The sequence below is a fragment of the Sminthopsis crassicaudata genome, chromosome 3, assembly GCF_048593235.1.
Source record: "Sminthopsis crassicaudata isolate SCR6 chromosome 3, ASM4859323v1, whole genome shotgun sequence".
NCBI lineage: Eukaryota > Metazoa > Chordata > Mammalia > Dasyuromorphia > Dasyuridae > Sminthopsis > Sminthopsis crassicaudata.
Genome location: NC_133619.1, coordinates 609,891,489 through 609,911,274, shown reverse-complemented (window position 1 = coordinate 609,911,274; position 19,786 = coordinate 609,891,489). Strand labels below are relative to the sequence as shown.

The following is a 19,786-nucleotide window of genomic DNA, read 5'->3' as shown; positions in this document are numbered from 1 at the left end:
GACTCAGTCTAATAAAGTGAGGATTGGGAGCCTTGTGTCTGGACCTCCCTGGACAGTCCATTCTTCTTGCTCAAGTTTCCAAGGCAGCAGGACTGTGGAGGAGGAGTCCTCTTCCCAGAATGTGGTGCCAAACAGGATCTGAGTTCCCTGAGTCCCTGTGGGGGTGGTGGGGTGAACAAGAGCATCCTTCCCACCCTCACTCCCATTCAATCTGGCCAAAGCCCCAAATCTCCACGGCAACCCCAAGACACAATCCTGGCCCCAAGCAAAGAGAAGCTCCAGGAAGCATGAAGAGACCAATGGGGATTCCAGGCTAAGGACAGGGACTTGCTTCCCCCTTCTCACCCTCTCTGTCACCGGCTTCACTTTTGGACTAGATAGAGGAGAAAGGAGCTTCGCTTTACCTGAAGCTTCCAGCTTGGCTGTTTCTCAGGGGGTTGGATGCTGGCCAACTGACCTGGGGACAAAAGCAGTCTGGGAACAGACACAAGATGGCCTGCCTCAAACCAAGGACTCTTTTCCTGGGTCTTCCCTTGAGCCTTCTCTTGCTGGGGGCTCTCGTCCTGGTAGCATCAGCCATGGAAGCAGGTGGGTAGCTAGTGAAGGGGAGCCCACCCCCATACCTTCCCTCAAGACTCTAGCTTGAGTTGGCCCAAAAAGGAGATTGAGACAAAGTTGTGTTGGGTGTTATGGAGACCCTTCCACTGGGGCCTTGGAGATTCCTTTTTCCTCTGCTGGGAGCATGAGTTCTTCCTTGACTAAGGCCCGTCTGCAAAGGTCATGGGGTCTTGCAGAAGTCTGAGTCTCCTAACAGAAGTATAGTAGTCTCCCCACTATCTCCTCTCACCTAGAGACTAGCTGGATGCACAATGCTGTAAAACTGGTCCCTAGTGCTCTCTCCTCTTCCTATTCTGCTCCCATCTTCCCAGCATCCAAGCTGTTCAGGAGTCCTTAGCCCAAGTAACCTCGTATCTTAAGAAAGCCCATTCTCTGTATTTTCTCTTCTCTAGTCAACCTGGTGGATTTCTGTGACCAGATACTCCAGGGGGATGGGATGATTGTCCGCTCCCATCCAGATTCCCAGAAATTCTACTTTGTGGCTGCTGAGACAGATTGCTGGCTCACTGTGCAGGCTGCATCTCCCCAGGACAGAGTCCTGTTCCAGTTCCGTTTCTTTCTGGTATACAGCCTGACCCAGCCTCCGCCTTCTGGGCTGCCCCAGCCAACCACCTCTGGGCCCGGCCAGCTGAGAGAGGACCCCTGCGCTACTGGTTCCTACTTGCAGTTCTATGATGGGCCAGCCCAGCAGGGTCCCCCCCTTGGGAGCCCGCTATGTGGACTGACCATCCCGGGCCCGATCCTGTCCACAGGCCGATTCCTGAGCCTGCGTCTAGTGACAAGGGGCCAGCAGCCCAGGGTGGATTTCATTGGGGACTTCACTTCATTCCGATTAGGTATATTGTTGGGTGACAGGGGGTTGGGCCTGGTAAGTGAGAATGTGGGGAGGATGGGGGGAGCTCTGGAGGAGGCAGCAGAAAGTGTACTGATTGGGTCACAGAATTGTCAGTAGCTCTAGCTCCTAAGGCAAGTCCCTAAGCTCTCAAGGATGCAACTTTTTTATATAATGACAAATGGTACCAGGGGATCCAGAGGTTGTAGACTGAGAAATGAACAGGTTTGTAGAGGGCAGAAGTAGCAGAAATAGGATTCAAAGTCAAGTTCTTTTGACAAGGGGAGCCCTGAAACTCTTTCTCTCTCTGACTGAGGGAGAACATTGAAAGTGAAAGAGTTTTGGGGCTCCCCTTGTCACTTTGATTGCAAACCCAGCATTCTTCCCATTACACCAATCTCTAGAGCTTTATTATATGATTTCCAAGTTATACCTCCCCCCTTCCCAAACCCCAGGGTAAAACATTTAATTAGCATTTACTATGAGCCAGCCGACCTCTTAAGTGCTTTAACATCATTATGTTATGTTATGACCCAGCAGCCCTGGGAGGTGAGTGTTATTATTCCCATTTTCCAGATGAGGAAAAGGAAACAAACAGAATTTGAGTGACTTGCAGCTGCACTCAGGTCTTCATGTTCCACAGCTGCAACAATCTTTTTAGCTCATTGAATTTGTCATTAACTAAAGATATAAAGTCATTCCTGCCCCTTCTGGTAAAGAAGTCTTTCTTGAAATACTAGCCTTCCTTCAAGGTCCCTTCTTGGGAGCCTGCCCTCACTTTCCACATTCTAATAACTAGTCTTTCCCTTCACAAACCATGAGACACAATGGAATGGGCACTGACTCTACAATCAGTTGAAATCTTGGATTCAAATCCTACCAAATAAAGGTAGCACAAAACATTTATTAAGCACCTAGTATATACAGGGCTTGTTAAAGTTGCTTTAATACATTTATCTCATTTGACAATAACGCTGGTAGATAGGCTGTGGTTTTTTATTTTTTTATTTTACAGATTTAAGGACCCTGAGACAGGTTAAGCCCCTTGTCCATGGTTACATGGTTAGTAAGCAGAGTGTAACAGATAGAGTGCTGGATTCAAGTTCTGCCTCAGATTCTTACTAGCTGAGTGACATTGGGCAAGTCCCTTAACTTCTGTCTCACTTTCCTTTTCTGTAAAATGACCTCTGAGAGCTCTAGAGCTGTCCAAAGAGCTTGTAGTTATTTATGTGCATGTGATAATCCCTCAATATTTCTTTGAAAGCAGGTCCTATTTCATTTTCTTTTTCTCAGCTCCAAGAACAGTGTCCTTCAGGAGTAGTGATGCTCACTTTGAGAATCCTCTCTCCTTATGGGAAACTGTGTAGACATGAGTGGTTTAAGGGAGGATTTTGCCAGTCTGATTCTTCTGGGCTTATGGTACCATGGGGAGGGCCAAATAAATGCTTGGATTGGAGAATATCTGAGCCTGAATTCTTTCAAAGAACACAAGCCAATATAATTAAGATAAGTTGAGTGGCATTATCCCTATAAAATTACCTTCAATCTGTATTCTTAATTGTCTTCTCCCACATTTTCATATATACCTTTTATGCTATCATACAAAGGGGGGGCTGACCTGAATCTTCTGAATGCCCTCCCCTCAAAAGCATCTTGGTTTCTTAAACTGTTGAATGTGAGGGTCATCAAATGCTGATTTACTATCACTAAATGTTTGACTTGCATAGCTATTTTATGACACTATATACCCAGTGTCATATAAAAATTTCTCTGGTGAAAAGGGGTTCTGAGTAGAAAAAAGGCCAGAATAGTCTTCTAATTCCAGCCCTGCTGGATAACATGAACTCTCTGGACTTCCTCTTGCTCATCTGGAAACATTAATTCCTTCCTCCCAAGGCCATAGTGAAGAAAGTTTTTGTAAGAACTAAAACATGCTCAGAAACATGATTTATAATTTTGTAAATTTGTAGACCCTCTCTCCAGGGCTTCTTTCCTTCCTCCTAGCCAAGGGGTGGGGCCTGTCTTTTCTCAGATTTTTAAAAAATAATCTGGTTTCCTCCCAAAATTGACTTCCTTATTAGGAAGACCAAAGTAACTGGGTCATTGTCATTCAGAGCCAATCTCAAGGAGCAAATCTCTAATTAACAAATGAGATATTTGGAAAGCACTTTGTTGAAATAGCTGACCCAAAGTAGGTGCTTAATAAATGCTTATTTCCTACCTGCCCCAACTTCCCTTCCTTTCCCTGGAGCAGAAAGGTGGGCAATTGGGGAGTCTATCAGATGCAAATAGTAGGCATTTTTTGAATAAATGAATGTGAAAGGAGTGCTGATTAGAATAAGAAGGCCTAAGGCTGAAATCTGGGAATCTACTTTCCCTAAATGGACAAAGGGTTAAAACAATGAGGGAGGGAGTCTGTGTAGACAGACCCCCCCCCCTGCTCCTTGAGTGACCTTGGACCAGCTTCCTTGGGCCTCTTTTTCCCTCTACCAAATGTAAGGAGTGTAGCTAGAATAAAATCCTTGTCAGCTCTGATGGCCTTACCAAGGGCCGGGGTTCTGCCCCAGCTGTCCCCATCCCAGGCTCCAGCATCCCTCCCTGTAACCCTGGCTCCTACTTCCTCTGCCGCAACAAGAAGTGCATCCCCCAGAGCCTGGTGTGTGACCCCTGGGGCATCGACAACTGCGGGGATGGCAGTGACCAGACGTTCTCCCCCCCTGCCAGCTGCAGAGGTCAGTGGCGGGGATGGGCCTCCCTTGGGCCCCACCCCCACAGCACATTAAGCTTTAGGAAACACTGACTACCCTCTGATGTAGACTGAGGAAGCAGCTCAGGTCCCCAGAGATGGAAGAAACATGGATGCCCTGGAAAGGGGGATGGACTTGGAGCTGGGATACATTGGTCATGTGAGGGTGTGATTGTCTTGGAAATGAGGGGTGGGCTACAGTGGCCCAGGGACCCTCTGGAGGGCGGTCTTCTAGACCAGAGTCACAAAGAGCCACTGCTTTGATATGAGAGGTCGGCCAGAAGTCTCTGGGCCTTCCCCTTCAGGGGTCTTAAATGATGTTTTAGCACTTTAAGGTTTACTAAAAGTTTTCCTCACCATAGGAGGAACTACCATCCCCATTTTCCAGAGGAGAAAACTGAGGCTTAGAGAGTTAAAAGACAAAGGTAAAACCCCTGGTTAGTAAATGGAAAGGATGCAAGTCGGTTAGCTGTCCAGCACCTGCTTTGGCCGTCTCTGTGACTGTCCTGACCACAACATTGCCCCTCAATATTAGATACAACCTTCCTGAGGGCCTAAAAATCTAGCACAGGGCCTGGATATACAGGAAGCACTTAAAAGCTCCCCCTTTCCCCCATCCATTCATTTAAATGCCAGACTTGGGATTCACGCCCAAGTCTTCTGACCCCATCCCAGAAGCCTTTTTCTCTCTGGCCCCTTCCCTTCCCCAGCCCCTCTGGCCCCTCCTCCCCTTGAAATCCTCTCCAGCTCCGGGATACTGTTTCCAGCTGTGACTGAAGCTGCCCCAAGGACGACTGGAAGGCCCCTGAACCCTGACAGCAGTGAGCCCCAGAAGAGGTGGCCTGCCCCAGAGGAGAGACCAGCCACAGGTAGACAGACTCTTCCTGGCCCTCGGCCCCCTCCAGGGTGAGGAACCAGGCCCCTCCTATCCACACCTGCCCCCCATTTCCCCACAGGCCCTGGGGGCCCAGCTGGCCCAGGAGGAAGACGGGCTTCAGCCCGGCCTGAGGTGTCTCTCCCTCTCTAGGGTCTCCGAGGACTCTGCTGGCATCCCTGGTGCTGCTGGGCTCCATGGGGGCCCTGGCGGGCCTACTCTGGTGCTGCTGCTGCTGCCCCCCAGGCCGGACCCCCGCCAGGACCAGGGCAGCCAAACTGCTTCCCGGCCACAGCTCCATCTGCGCCAGCCGCTGCTCCTTGGGCCTGCCGGCCTGCCTCAGCTCAGGCCGGGTCACCCCGGGGGTGGCGCCTGAGCAGGCTGGCCAAGCTGGGGGGCAGGGGCTCTCCCTCTAGTTCTGGCCTCCGGGGCAGGGAGCCTACCTGAAGCCCCAGATTCCCTCCCCCCAGCCCAATGTCCTGATGTCGCTTTTAGCACTTCCCTGCGCCATCCTCATCCTCATCGCCAGCATTTAGAGAGCTTTTTGGGTCTGCAGATGCTTTACATGTGTGATTTCCTGAGAACCCGGCTCATCCCTCTGGATGGCAGGCCCCGGCCCAGACACAATGGCAGGCACCCGACTGGGGGTAGCACCTTTTATTGAAGACAGACAAAGACCATAGGAGGAGCCCCTTCCCATCCCCTCACAGCAGGCAGGGGCCTGGTTCGTTCACCCTTCGGAAGGGCCCAGGGGGACTTGCAGGGTGCCAGGCCCCAGAGGTAGAGGGCATACTGGAAGAGACAAGACCTCGCTTCCATCCGAACTGGGGCAGAGGAGAGTCTTCCCTCCCTGGGCCTCCTGCACGTCCGGACTGAGGAAATGGGAGCTCTCGTCTCCTTCAAGCTCCTGGCCTTCCCCACCCCCAGCTAGGGCCCCCATGTCTCCTAATTCCTGCTTATCCCCCCACCACAGCAACAACGGATGGTTGACCTTGTCTCCCCCCAACCCAGCCAGACTGCTTCCGGGGGAGCCCAGCCGGCCTCAGGGATGCTGGAGCCGAGGCGGGAAATCCTTTTTGAGCTGTTGGACAGACGGCCATCATCCAGCTGGCGCTGAGAGAAGGTGGTGGGCTTGGTCTCAGCTGTAGGAGTTCGTGGGTGGGGGGCACATGGCAAGCAGGCTGACTTGGTGGAAACCCGAATGCAGGGCCAGAGAGGGCCTGTGGTGGGCGCCCTTCCCCTCAGAGTTTCCTCCTCATCCCCTAAATTCCTGGAGGGCAAAGACCCCTGAGCCTCCAGCACAGGGCCTTGCACATAGTAGGTGCTTTGTAAATGTTTTGCGTTTGGGGGAAAGAGGCATGGCAGAGCGATGGGGAACATGGCAGGCTGGCACTGGGGGGAGAGGCGTGAGAATCTGCCAGGCTAGGAAGATGAGTCAACTTTGGCTAGAGTGTTGATGGGAAGGGGATTTCCTGCCCAGAGGGAGAAATGAGGAGGTCTCAGAGCCGGCCAGTGGTTCCAGGGAGGAGAGGGAGCCTTCAGCTGCTGGGGGTATGTGCAGGGAAGGAAAGCTGAGGCAGAAGGGCGCACTGAGCATTCTCTTGTACGGCCAGCTGGGGATTGGGGGGTTTTCTCTCCCCAGTACCCCAGAGGTGGCGCAGGGCAGACAGGAGCGGGGTCTTGGGCCAGAGCCGGCCTGGGCATCTTACGGCCTCCTGATTCTGGCTTTGCAGAGGTTCTAGCTAGTAGGGCTCCTCCTGCGCCCAGCCTGAAATTCCAAGGAGTCTGCTAGCTTTTCTGGTACCCACGGCATCCCACAGTGCCCATCCCTATCCCGCCTCACCCTGTGGCTTTGTCCCCCCCGACAACCCAAGGGGCAGGGTCAGCCCAGCCCCAAGGCGGGTAGCAGCAAAGCATGATGGTTGCCTTTGTTTCTTACAAAATAATAATAATAATAATAATAATATAATCATCAATAACGTCCTATCCAGGGGCGCATGGCCCGGGAGTCTGCATAGGTGTCTAGGAGGGGCAGGGGCGGGTGTTGGCCCCGGCCTGGACGTGGTGCTGCAGGTCCAGGGGCTGAGGGGGAGGACCGCCCGGAGTGGCGCAGTGCAGCACCAGGTTCTTGATGCAGCCCGTGATGCCCGCCTCAAACCTGCCCCCCGTGAGCGTCGCTGCGTCGGGGGCGCCACCTGTCAGGGAGGAAGGCTCATCAGCAGGGCACACCTAGCTGCCTGCCCCCCCAGCACTCAGGGCCCCGAGCCGGCCCCAGCCTCCACCCATGAGGAAGAGGGGCCCAGGCTCTGCACAGCCTCAGAGGAAGGGACCATGAGCCCTGGAATCCCACCCAAGGCCCGGGGGAGATCTGAACGCAGCCCCCTGACACCAGGATCTTAGTTCGGGCTCTTTCTCCTGTGCGGTCATTGAACTGCGAGCTGTACCCCAAAGTGTGCCTCTGGCCTCCCTCCCCCCCAGGCTCCCGGATCTCTGGACAGGCAGGTGAATATCCCCTCACTGCCTGTCCTCTCTTACAGAAGAGCCGACTCTTACATCCATTAAATGATTTGCCCCCCAGTAAGAGTCGGGTCTCCCTCATGTCTCTTCCCCACTCCTCTGGCCCCAGGGCATAGGGAGAAGGGCACGGCTTACCAATGTAGATGCTGCCCTTGGTGTTGACTGCCACGTTGGGTCCGGGAGACTGGCCACTCACCAGCTCCTCTCCATCCACCTGGATGGATCCACTTCTGCCCTCTCTGCAGGGGGATGATGGGGTCAGCTTGGCCCCTCCGCCCCATTCCATTCCCCAAAGGCCACACTCCCCAAGGACCACCCTCCACTGTGCCCCCGGGGAGGGTGGGCTAAGCTTGGAGACCTGGGGAAACTGAGGCACGCCAGGCAGTCGCCATTTGGCTTGGGGTCCCTCAGACAGGCCGAATGCCAGGCTGCCCCTTCCCTTCTCCACGCCCGGCACCTACCTCAGGGCTGTCACTTTGTGCCATTCGCCGTCATTGATGGGATCCTCAGAGATGATGTGAGCCTCTCCGCTGCCCAGCTGGTAACTGCACATGAGGATGAGGGTCAGCCAGAGGGGGCAAACAGCTCTGAGCCATCTGCTGCTGCCCCCGGAGACCCCGATCTTTCTTTTGGAGGGTTGGTGGAGGGGGGCGGGGGAAGAAACTGGCAGGGACACGTGTGGCCGAGGGATGGCATTTGGGCATGGGGAACTCACCTGAAGACCAGGTGTCCGTCTTGTAGCCCCAGGCTGATGAAGTCCTTGCCCCAGCTTTTCTCTCTGGCCTCCTGCCAGGAAAACCCAGAGCTGCTCTGGAGGGCCGGAGATCCCTGCCAGGCTGTACTGCCCTCTGACCCCTGCTTAGCCAGCCAGAGTCCTCCTCCCTGTCCTTTCCAGCACAGCTCAAACACCACCTCCTCCAGGAAGCCCTCCCTGTCCCCTTTGCTTTCACAGGATCAGATTTAGACCCGCCCGGGACCTCAGAAGCCAGATCAGCCAGCCCTGACCTTACAGATGAGGTACCCGAAGATAAGAATGCTCAGACAGCTCCATCCCACTCCCCTACCCAAGCTTCCTGTTTTGTATACCAAAAGTGCTTAATAAATACTTTGGAGTCAACTGGATTGTCATAACCCCCTCCTAGATTCTCAGATCAAGTCCAAAGCACACAGGACTTCCCTCTGGAAACCTGGCCTAGTGCTTGGTGCTCTGTATACAACAAAGGCTTAATACTTGCTCTGCTGAATTGAATAGCCAAAAGTTTCATAAGAATTGACAACCAGATGAGAAGAGGTGACTCTTCTGCTCTTTCTCCCCCCCCAGGCGACCCCCCCAGCCCTGAGCCCCCCAGCCCTGCTCACCACGCCCTGCCAGAGCAGGAGGCCGTTGGGGGTGTGGGTCCGAACCTCCAGCTCGATGGTCTCTGGAATATCGGGGAGGCTGGACAAGGAGGAGAGAAGCTCATTGGCTTGAGAACTAAAAGACCCCCTAGGGACCCTCTAATCCAATCCATTTGTTTTACAGAGGAGGAAACAAAGCTGAGCCTTAATCTTCAGGCTCAAAGTCCGGTCCCTACCAACGTGGCCTGGACCAGATTAAAATGCAGGTGGAAAATATTCAATAAAACCAAATATAACAGAAGACAGCTAAGGTCCCATACAGGGTCATTAAGCACCCACGGGGACGCTCAGGGATTCTTAATGGTCTTTGTTTCTAGCTGAGCGTGATAGCCCTGAACTACACCTGACTGGCCCACGAGGCTGGCACAGTTCGGGCCCCGTACCCCTTTAACTCCCTTCTCCAACGTAGGGTAGTTGTCCTCCCAGAGAGGCCAGAAGCAGAGAACAGCCTCCACCCCCTTCACAAAACTTTACAGTAAGCCTGCCCATGGGCGTGGGCAGAGGGTACAGAAGCCTTACCTCCGAGGGAACACCTGGTTTGGGAATGACAGGTAGCCGCCATCATGGAAATAGGCGCCATACTGTCCAGGGGCATCTTGGGAGGGAAAGGAGATGGATGGATGGAATGAAAAAAATTATACAATCCAAGGGTCGTCCTATGGCACCTTTATTTCTCTAGACTCCCGGTTTCAAGGGCTCTGGGCCCTGGTTAGGGCAAGAGGTTCACTGGCAACTTGTGTTATTCTATCCCCAGACTGCCTTGGGTCCGCAGTCCCTGTCCGGTCTCCATGCACCTGCAGAACCCTCCACTTGGGATAATTTGCTTCCAAACTTCATAAGCCACCATCCTTTTGCCACCCCCCACCCTCTGTCCAAGAATCCACGGGCCTGTGCACCCAAGGGTGTGGCCAAATGTCTGGTGAACTGAATCATGTGCCCAAGAGATGCCCCCACTTAACAGTCCCTTCTGTGCCAGGGTAGACACTTTCTTAGCCAAGCTTTTGGAACTGAACCGAACTGAATTGTCTGTGCCCGATCACACCTGCCTACTCAACTGGCTGTTCTGGGTCGGGGTGGGAGGGAGAAGGGTCCAGAAGCCAGAGGGAACTTGGGATGAAAGGGATGGAAAAGCCCGGGACGGAGCGGACGGAGGGAACCATCTCCTCGTTGTCTCTGTAGCCTTGGGCATCCCCAGGTGTTGTCCCGTGGGAACACTTACCATTGCCTCCGCTGCCCTCTAGGTGCCAGTCAGCTTCGGGAGGACCTCGGCCTGGGGAAAGGGGGCAGGGGGTCCAGCCATGAGTCACACCCTCAGCATTGCCCGCTGAGTTTAGACTCGGGGACCCAAGCCAACAAGTCTCTGGAGCTAGAACAGACTTCAGACGCTGTCTAGTCCAGCTCCCTCATTCTTAGACATGAAAGCCCAGGGGTGGGCGACTTAACAAGACCCCCCCACGGGGGCCACTTCTCAAAGCCAGACCCTGGTGCAGTCTTCTTTGTGCCGTGGCAGCCTAAATTAGCGGGTCTGGGCAGAGGGCTTACTTTTCTGACATCGAGGACCAGTGAATCCAGGTGGGCAGATGCAGCGGGCGCCCTGGCAGGTGCCCCCATGGAGGCAGGGCTCTGGCAGCAGGCAAGGGTGCTCAGCATGTTCACAGTGGTCTCCTGAGGGGAAAGCGGCAGTGATTGGCAGCAGGTGTCATGTGCTCCGGAGTGTGACTGTTTCAGACGGGAAAGCTCAGAGAGGCTGGTACTGGCCCACATTCACCCAGTGAGTGAGAGAGTCAGTCAGCTCAGACCCTGAATCAAACCAGCTCTTACTGTGTGTAGAGAACAGAGGCTGGGCGGCCTTTTCTGGGTCTAAATCCTCTTAAAAGGATTGGAGCTGGTCTTGGACCCCGGTCATCTGGCTTCATGCCCACCATTCCTTGCCTTAAGCACGCTGGCTCTGGGTCACGGGGGCTTCAGGTGGCGTGCCCACCCACCTCCCTTTCTTTCCCCTTCCATTGGGAGCAGCTGCTATTAATGTATTTTCTTCATTTTCAAAGAGGACAAGGAAAGGGATTTCAGTGAGACAGGACTGCAGTCCCCACTCTCAATTTCTCCCCCAGAGTTCCCTGGGGCCTGGGCAAGATACAGATCAGTTCGACAGCGATGGCCCTGGATGCAATGGGAGACCATCCATGGGGTCCCCTTCCTCCCCCGCCCACAGCGACCCCTCGGAGGCGTCCACGCACCTTTGAAACCGTCTCGGCACAGGCACTGGAACTCGTACTCGCCCGCAGGCATGCAGGTGGCACCGTTCTGGCAGGGCTGGCGCTCACAGGGAGAGCTGTCGTAGCACTGGCCCACCCCATGGCTGCCCAGGAAGCTGTAGGTCATGTCCAGCCGCTTCCCATTCACCGACACCTGGGCCCAGAGAAGGCAGAAGTGATGGCTTGGCTTATGAGACAAGGGCAAGAGCAAAAGGCCCCGAAGGCCAGAGCAGTGCTCGCTGACTCAGCGAGCCCTGGCAGCCAGAAAGCCTGCCAAGCTCTCCTTCAGCCTGGTGGGCCAGGGGCTCTCCTTTGCCCATATCCCCACTTTCACCCAGAATCCTGAAAGGCTTGAGGCGGGGATGCTCAGAAGGTCAGGGATTAGCTAGGAGGGGACAGTCCTGCCTTTGAGGGGACAGATCTGTCCGACACCCACCCTCGTGGTGTCCAAGTTCCGGACTTTCTCACTTCTTAGCTGGACTCTTGCAATAGCTACTGGTGGGTCCCAACACTGCCTCAACACTCTCCCCACTCCCCATCCTCCATAGGACAGCCGCAATGAATTTTCTAAAACTCTGATCTGACCATTTTATTCCCCTGCTCAATAAACTGCAAAGGCTCCCTATTGCTTTTATTTACTTACTTATTCATCTATCTATCTATGTATGTATCTATGTATCTATCTGTCTGTCTGTCTATCTATCTATGTATCTATGTATCTACTGAGGCAATTGGGGTTAAGTGACTTGCCCAAAGCCACACAGCCAGGAAGTATTTGTTAAGTATCTAAGGCCACATTTGAACTCAGGTCCTCCTGACTTCTGGGCTGGTGCTCTATCCACTGCCCCCCCCCCCCAGCTGCCCCCTCCCTATTGCTTTTATTAACAAATATATACTACCTTCCATTTGGCCCCAACCCATATCCTCAACTTTATTCATCCTCCTCTCCTTCCCACAGTCTGTCTACACTGGCCTTCCCACTGCTATTTCTCACAACACATTTCCCACCTCTAAGCTTTTGCTCTAGCTGTCCCTTCCGCCTGGAGAGCCCTCCCTCCTCACCTTGAAATCCCATGCTTCCTTTGAGACTCAGCTCAAGTACCCCCTCCTCCATGAAGCCCTCTCTGCTCTCCAGCTCACCCTCCCTAATCAGCTTGCGATAAATTTGTATGTGTTGAGATTTATCCATGTGTTCTCCCTCCAACTGTGTATATATGTATATATGTGTATATATGCTCCTTAATGTGTATATATTGTGTACATGTTGTATGTGTATATACGGTCCTTAAAGGAAGACTACTTTTGATTTTCTTTTGTCTTTCTATCACAGCTCCGGGCACATAGTAAGCACTTAATAAAGACTTATTTATTCTCTGCTTAGCAAAAATAGTGACTCCCATTTTCATTGTGCCGCAAAGTTAACCAAGCTCTTTTATTACAACAGTCCTATGAAAGAGAGAGCGTGATGACTGTCATCCCATTTAACAGATGAGAAAACTAAGGCTTGGAATCCTGTAAAATAATAAAGCCATGTATTCTACACAGGTCATAGGCTGGTAGTGCTGGACGTGGGAGAAAGAAAAACCTCAGTTCAAATCTTGCTTCAGACATCTACTTGCTATTTGATCTTGGCCAAATTAATTAAATCTCCTTCTGCCTTAGTTTCCTCATCTGTGAAATGGGAAAAAAATAGTCCCTGCTAAACGTACAATGCTACAGAAATGCTAGCAGCTATTATTGTTAGAGAGGAGCTCCATTTCACAGATGAGAAAACTGACCCTTAGCAAGATGAGGGACCCCCCCCCCCAAAGGCTGGAGCTTAAAAGTTAGTTGCTGAAGACCCAAGACCTTGGATGGAATAATAATGGTGACTATAACGGCTGACGTTGAAGTGATGCTTTTGCAAGGCAACTTAAATGGATGGTCTCCTTTGAGAAGAGCAGTAACTGAGAGAAGCACTGGTCTAAGTGTAATTGTTTCTACCTTACAGGGAAAAGGAAGTGCACAGGTTGGCAGAGGGCACAGCACATTGGGGCTCTAGAGTGGCAGAAAGTGGGACCCTGGGGCTGGGAGTTGTCAGGCTCACCTCACCGATGCAGCCATGGAAGTGAGCGCTGACATTGGCAGCGGGAGGCGGGGTCACCGAAGGCTCCACACCACCCAGGTAGAGGAGGGTGTGCAGGTTGAGGCCTTGGCTTTTGCCAGGGGAAGAGCGCTGCACTGGATGCCCGCCATTCACTCGAAGGCTGCCATCCTTATTGAACCGTTCTGCAGACACACGGTGCCAGCGGCCAAGGGTCAAGGGCTGGGTACTCCGGAGCACTGCCGTCCCTGTAATGCACATCAGGAAAAGGCAGGTTTAGTTCAGCTTAAGTCTTGCAGGAAGGGGCTACTAAGATCGTATTTCAGCACAAGTTGAGTCCCTTGGCATTTCAGTGTCGTTCAGTTTGGCACAGGAAGGATATTTTGGATGGCAGTATATGCCCATTCATTAGCTTGGCTTAGGTAACCAAGAGCAGCACCCAGATCTGATCACCTATCACAGGTGGCAAGGCCCTAGATGCCCAACTCCCTATCACTCAGTGCCCAAGTGCCTGATTAATGAGCCCCATCCCACATACCGACATGGTACACACCTGAACCCAGCTCATAGCGGAATTCCAGGTGCCCACCAGTCATCGCCAGGGACACAAAGTCTTCCACAGGTGCACCCTTCCCACCACTGAAGAGCAGGAGTCCTTCGGGAGCCAGTGGCTTGAACTCAAGGTCCAGGCGTAGTTCGTGGTGGGTGTTGGTGAGGGCAGGTAATGCTAGGTATGACCTGGCACCTGACAGAGCTGGTGTAGTCACTGTCACACCTGGAGCGACAATGAACAACCTTAGAATATATGCAGGATATAAAACAAACCACATACATCATCAACATTTCCGCATATTACCAACAAAACTCAGCAGGAAGAGGTAGAGAAATTCCATTTAAAGCAAGGATAGACAGTATAAAATAACTACTGGCAAAACACACACAGGTACTATACGAACACAGTTACAAACCCTTCTTCGCAAAAATACAAATAGATCTAAATAATTGGAAAAATGTTAATTGTTCATGGATAGACTGAGCCAACATAGTAAGATGATAATACTCCCAAAATCAATTTACTTATTCAGTGCCATACTGAAGTGCTACAAACATATAAAAAGCAAACTACTTTTTAGAGCTCGAAAAACATAACAAAATTCATCTGAAGGAACAAAAGGTCAAGAATATCAAGGGAAGTAAGGTGATGCAGTGGATAGAGCACCAGCTCTGAGGTCAGGAGGACCTGAATTCAAATCTGACCTCACACTGAATACTTTCTAGCTGTGTGACCCTGGGCACGTCACTTAACCCCAACTGTCTCACTCAAAAATGGAGAGGGCAGTGTCCCAAGCTCTCTGGTCCCAGAAAAAGGAAGATGAACCTATTAACAAAAATAACTAAAGTTCTTTTTGTGGTGGCAAAGGTTGGAAACTGAAGAGATACTCATCAAGTGGGGAATGGCAATGGCTGAACAAGTTGTGGTATATGAATGCAACAGAATGAAAGATTTAGTAATTATGATCAATTCAGTGACCAACCACAATTCCAAAATATATAAAATGCAATCCACTTCCAGATAAAGAACGTGCAGATTGAAGCAGATTTCTTCTTCTTTGCTCATTTTTGGACATGGCTAATATGAGAATTTGTTTTACATGATTATATATATTTGTAAATTTTTTTTCCCTTGCTTTTTCAATAGAAAAAGAAGATAAATTGGAATTGAAACAGAAATAAAATTTTAAACAAGTCTCTAGTGCAAGCAGCACATGTGGTCTCTTTCTTTCTTTCTTCCCTTCTCCCTGCCCCGGCCCCGGCTCATGGTCCCAGACCCATTTCGTGAGGAGGGTTGGTATCATGTACCTTCCATGCACTTCTCCCCAAAGCGGCCCAAGTGACAGCGGCAGGAGTAGCCCCGGCCATCCGGGCGGTTCACACAGGTGGCGTCAGGTCCACAGGCCTCTGGGGAGGCAGAAAGGAGAGGGGGATGAGGGGAAGAATGGGGACGGGGAGGGAGCACCCTCTGGGCCAAGAAAACCTCCACTGGGTCCATGTCATAGAAGCGGGGACCAAGGACGCAGCTGGGAGTTATGTTGGAAGGTATTGCCGGAGAGGGGATTGGGGGAGAGATTCTTATTAAATACTTGTTGACTTCCAGAGATTTGGAAATAGACTTGTTTAATGCCTGGCTCTATAGGGAAACAAAGTACACATGATAATACACATTAAATTTAATCTCTATTATTAACATTTTCTCTATAAATTTCTGAAGTCTAGACAATCAACAGGACAATAAATCAAGTCCCGATTTGAAGCCTTTGCCGATTCCTGATGTGTAAATGCTCCAAAGGAAAATTTAACATCCGGCTCTCAGGAGCCAGTTGGAGCTGGCTCCAGCGCACTCGGGTAGAGGGCCTTTGGAGGTGGTTGTCAAATCTGACTCTTATTTTAGAGGAAAGGATAAAATGAGATTTGTAGCTTTGCAAATGCTAAAGTGCCATATGGATGCTGGCAATTATTTTTCTTGTTCAGCCCCTTGCCCTTCCCACCGCACAGGCTGCCAGCCTTGCCCAGACTCCTGGTGGGGTGCCCCGTACCTGGGTGGCAATGCAGGGCTTGGGAGTGTTCACAGCGGCTCCCGGTGAAGCCGGAGGGACAGGTGCACACGTAGCTGCTGCTCTCAGAATCCTGGCAGAATCCCCCGTTCTGCAATGCGGTCCCCACAGGTCAGGCCTCCGGAGCCCCCGGCCCCGGAGGCCTCCACAGAAGGGGGTCCCATCATACCAGGGCCCTAGATCCTGGCTGCCATCTCCGGGCTCATCAGGGACAGAAGTCAGGGCAGGAAGAGGGGCAGGGAAGGAGGGGGACTTATGACAGAGGCAACTGAGGGGGCTCTTGAGGCTGCTCGCAAAGGGGCTGTTAGGGCCCGAGGGTGGGAGGAGGAGAGGAGGGGTGAGATCACCTGGCAGGGCATATCCTTGCAAGTGGGACAGTGGGAGATGCCATGGGCCGTGAGGTTGAGATCGTGGAAAATCACTTCCTCATCCTGGATTCGAAGCTCCCGCACACAGCCTGCAGAGGCAGGGGATGAGGGGCCAGGGCAGGGCACCCGCCTCTGCCGAACCCCAAGAGACCACCACCCGCCCACAGTCACACACGCCCTCCCCCTGGGAGTTCTTTCCTGCTGACGGGGCAGCCCGGGGAACATCAGAGGTCTGGGAGCAGCCCCCAGCAGGGACAGGGCAGGAGAGCCATACCTATAAAGCCGCTGCTTAGGCCAGCCTTGGGGATGGCACCGTAGTCTGGGTAGCCACCCAGGTAGAGCTCCTCATTCAGATCCAGACCTTGGAATTTACCCTGGAGAATAAATGAAGGGATTGAGGGGCTGGAGGGGAGGTGGTGGGAAGGCTGCTCCCTGAGGACACCCTGAAACCCTTCTCCAGCTGCCCCTGGCCCCTGCACAGGTCTGGGTCCGCACTTGCAACAGGAAACAGGCTGGGCCCTTTGTGCACGGTCCCCCCTTTAATGCTAAGATATGCCCCAGGAGCAAAAGTGAAAGAACTTTGTCCCAATCCTAAATTAGGGCAGGTCTGGCAAGAGCCTTGGAGGATACTGGGAGCAGTATCTGGATCTTTGCTCCCTATGGGCACACGTTGTGCCTCCCTTCCCATCCTGGCAGCTCCCTGTGGGCACACACTGTGCCTCCCTTTCCATCCTGGCAGTTTCCTGTGAGGGCACTGTGTCTCCATTTCCAAACTGGGAATTCCCTGAGGACACACACTATGTCTCCTTTCCCATCCTGGCAGCTCCCTGTGGGCACACACTGTGCCTCCCTTCCCATCTTGGAAGTTTCCTGTGAGGGCACTGTGTCTCCATTTCCAAACTGGGAATTCCCTGAGGACACACACTATGTCTCCTTTCCCATCCTGGCAGCTCCCTGTGGGCACACACTGTGCCTCCCTTCCTATCCTGGCAGTTTCCTGTGAGGGCACACAATGTGTCTCCATTTCCATACTGGGAATTCCCTGAGGGCACATGTTGTGTCTCCCTTCCTATACTGGCAGCTCCCCAAGGGCACACACTGTGCATCCCTTCTTATACTGGCAGCTCCTTGTGAGGGCACATGTTGTGTCTCCCTTCCTATACTGGCAGCTCCCCAAGGGCACACACTGTGCATCCCTTCTTATACTGGCAGCTCCTTGTGAGGGCGCACATTGTTCCTCCCTTCCCATCCTGGCAGCTCCTTGTGGGCACACTCTGTGCTTCCCCAAAGAGATGTAGTTTTGAGACTTGACAGAGAAAAGGAAGGTGTTAAGGGAGAAGTGCACTATGTCTCACCTGGGAGGTGCCATTGACGGGGGGCAGGTTGCCCACAATCAGGGTACCCTGTGTCAGGTTTCGAAGCAGGGTCACCGTATGGAACTGACCCAGTGCCAAGGGGGTGGGATGGCGGATGGTGGCCATGCCAGAGCCAGCATCAAACCTGCTCAGGTAAAAGGGTTAGTGACAAAGGAGATCAAGATTAGGAATTGTGGGGAATGGGGTGAGACTACGGGAGACCCTCCTAATTTCTGCCAGAAGACCCTAGAAGCTACAGGGAAACTGGAGGAGTTCCTGGTCCTGCTCCAGGCCCAGTCCATCCCTGCCGAGGCAGGTTCATCTCTCCTCCGTCCCAGACACACCGACAGCCATCCCAGATCCTTCTCCCCAGGCCGCGGCCTTCCTTCTCATTAAATCTGGACAGACGGCTGGCTCTGGGAAAGCCTTCCAGACTAAAGCCCCACAATCACCTCATTAACCAATCCCCCTCCCCAGCTTATTCCTGTGAATTCCTGCAACTGCACAAGTTTGCCTTTGTCCTCCTCCCCGCTCCTTCCAAACATTGGGGACCTGGCATTGGGGATCTTCACAAGACTGGGATCTCCTCAAGAGCATGACTTGCCACCCACAGCCCTCCCTCAAACCCTTCTGAGAGAAAGTGGGCATCTCACCGGAACTCTGGCCTGCCTCCCACCAGCCCAAAGGAGATGAAGTCGGGCTGCCTGGCTGCCAGATTGACCGGGCTCCCAGGCCCCGGCGCCGTCTTCTGCCCACTGTAAATCAGCATCCCTGTGGTAAACAACCAAGTCAGGAGCTTCCTGGCCACCGCCTGCCTCCTTCGTCCCCCTCCTCCCATGTTATGGTAGAACCAAGCGGGTTCTGACCCTCCCAGCCTCCCCACCCCATCTCAGGCTTTGTATTTCCCTTCTCCCTGGGGAACCTCCAGATGAGAGGGGACCTGCTAAAAGGCAATAGAGAGAGGAGAACAAGAACCAGGGCTATCCCCACACAGCAAACGGTCAAAGGATGAAAGCCCCCAAAGGGGTATTGGAAGGCAGAAGACTTACCAGAATAGAGAAGGAGGGCTGGAGAGGTAGAAACAGGGGGAAGTGGAGAGGCAGGGGGCATGGGTTGGGATTGGGAGGGGGAAGAAATAGGGAGAAGGGGAGCCATCGGGAAGAAGGGGGGCCGGAGCAGATGAGCAGGACAGAGAAGAACGCAGAACAGATCGTGTTGGAGAATCCCACGGAGAGAGAGGAGGGGGAGAGGAAGAAGAATGAGATGGTGAGATAGTGAGACAGAGGGGACAAAGACAAGGTGGGTGCTGAGACAGAGGAGAGGGGACCTACAAGGGATAATGTAACTGGGAGGGAGTGGCTCTCCTAAGAATCAGCTCTCCATCCCCATGAGGGATCCACCCGACCTGGGACCATTCACCCTCTTACCGTCAGCAGCATCGGGTCTGAAATTAATGCGGATTTCAAACTTCCGGTAGGCATCCTTGATGGTGGGCAGAGGCAGGAAGGAGTGAGGGGTCTGGGTGAAGTAAGGGACTACCCTCTCTGTGGACAAGGCATGGTGGTCAGAGGCTAGGACTCATTAGACATGGCAGGGGAGAGTTGGGGGTCGGCATGGGGGCAGTCTCACCTGGTACCTGGAGGCGGGCAAAAGCTTTCACTTTGCCCTGGCGATTGGTAGCCGTACAGATGTAGGTGCCGGCGTCTTGAGGCTTGACGGAGGGCACTGTCAGCACATTGTTCTCCATATGACTGCCTGAGGGAAGGGCTCCCTCCAGCTGGAACGAAAAAGAGCACCCCGCACTCAGCTTATCACCTGCCTGGTACCTGGATCCAAGGCCAGGCACCGTACACAGGTTATTCTTTCTGACAAGTCCTTCCATTTACCCTTAAGGTCTATGGTGGGAGCTGAATTTGAAGTTAAGGAACACAGGTTCCAGGGCTGGGCTCTGATATTCCTTGACTGGGGACCATGTCCCTTTACCCTCTTGAGGCCTCAGTTTCCCCTTCTTTAAAAGGGGGGCTTTAAAGGAAAAGATCACTTCTAGGATTTCCCTCTGGATCTCAGAGGTGGATTCTGGGTCCCTTAACCACTAGCATCAGTCACAATCTGGGGCTAAGGATCTGAG

At 52.8% G+C, this 19,786-nt stretch overlaps 2 protein-coding genes across 4 annotated transcripts in view; one reads left to right on the top strand and one right to left on the bottom strand.

Annotated features, from left to right (window-relative positions):
- Positions 1–284: 284 nt before the first annotated feature.
- On the top strand, positions 285–6,187 carry LDLRAD2 (low density lipoprotein receptor class A domain containing 2). Its single transcript, XM_074302559.1, has 6 exons — positions 285–588; positions 1,011–1,454; positions 4,033–4,182; positions 4,964–5,065; positions 5,224–5,450; positions 6,044–6,187. Exons 1-6 carry the CDS (start codon positions 492–494, stop codon positions 6,185–6,187), a joined length of 1,164 nt encoding a protein of 387 aa, XP_074158660.1. The 5' UTR covers positions 285–491.
- Positions 5,713–19,786, bottom strand: part of HSPG2 (heparan sulfate proteoglycan 2) — a 172,606-nt gene continuing 158,532 nt past the window's right edge. For all 3 annotated transcript variants that reach the window (XM_074305959.1, XM_074305960.1, XM_074305961.1), the window contains 19 exons: positions 19,288–19,435; positions 19,086–19,202; positions 18,312–18,429; positions 17,659–17,803; positions 16,578–16,677; positions 16,283–16,392; positions 15,918–16,026; positions 15,184–15,282; positions 13,877–14,098; positions 13,327–13,571; positions 11,223–11,394; positions 10,528–10,650; positions 10,205–10,255; positions 9,505–9,580; positions 8,947–9,025; positions 8,303–8,373; positions 8,049–8,132; positions 7,723–7,826; positions 5,713–7,265 (listed from right to left, as the gene is read on the bottom strand). In XM_074305959.1, the coding sequence (XP_074162060.1) occupies positions 7,093–7,265; positions 7,723–7,826; positions 8,049–8,132; positions 8,303–8,373; positions 8,947–9,025; positions 9,505–9,580; positions 10,205–10,255; positions 10,528–10,650; positions 11,223–11,394; positions 13,327–13,571; positions 13,877–14,098; positions 15,184–15,282; positions 15,918–16,026; positions 16,283–16,392; positions 16,578–16,677; positions 17,659–17,803; positions 18,312–18,429; positions 19,086–19,202; positions 19,288–19,435 (2,346 nt within the window). In that variant the 3' untranslated portion in view covers positions 5,713–7,092. The remainder of the gene's footprint in view (positions 7,266–7,722; positions 7,827–8,048; positions 8,133–8,302; positions 8,374–8,946; positions 9,026–9,504; positions 9,581–10,204; positions 10,256–10,527; positions 10,651–11,222; positions 11,395–13,326; positions 13,572–13,876; positions 14,099–15,183; positions 15,283–15,917; positions 16,027–16,282; positions 16,393–16,577; positions 16,678–17,658; positions 17,804–18,311; positions 18,430–19,085; positions 19,203–19,287; positions 19,436–19,786) is intronic.

Bases quoted from the DNA above. Each gene is read 5' to 3' on its own strand.
- LDLRAD2 (XM_074302559.1), top strand. From the start codon at position 492: ATGGCCTGCCTCAAACCAAGGACTCTTTTCCTGGGTCTTCCCTTGAGC. The intron at 589-1,010 runs GTGGGTAGCTAG...TCTCTTCTCTAG, and splicing joins AGCATCAGCCATGGAAGCAG to TCAACCTGGTGGATTTCTGT. The intron at 5,066-5,223 runs GTAGACAGACTC...CTCCCTCTCTAG, and splicing joins AGAGGAGAGACCAGCCACAG to GGTCTCCGAGGACTCTGCTG.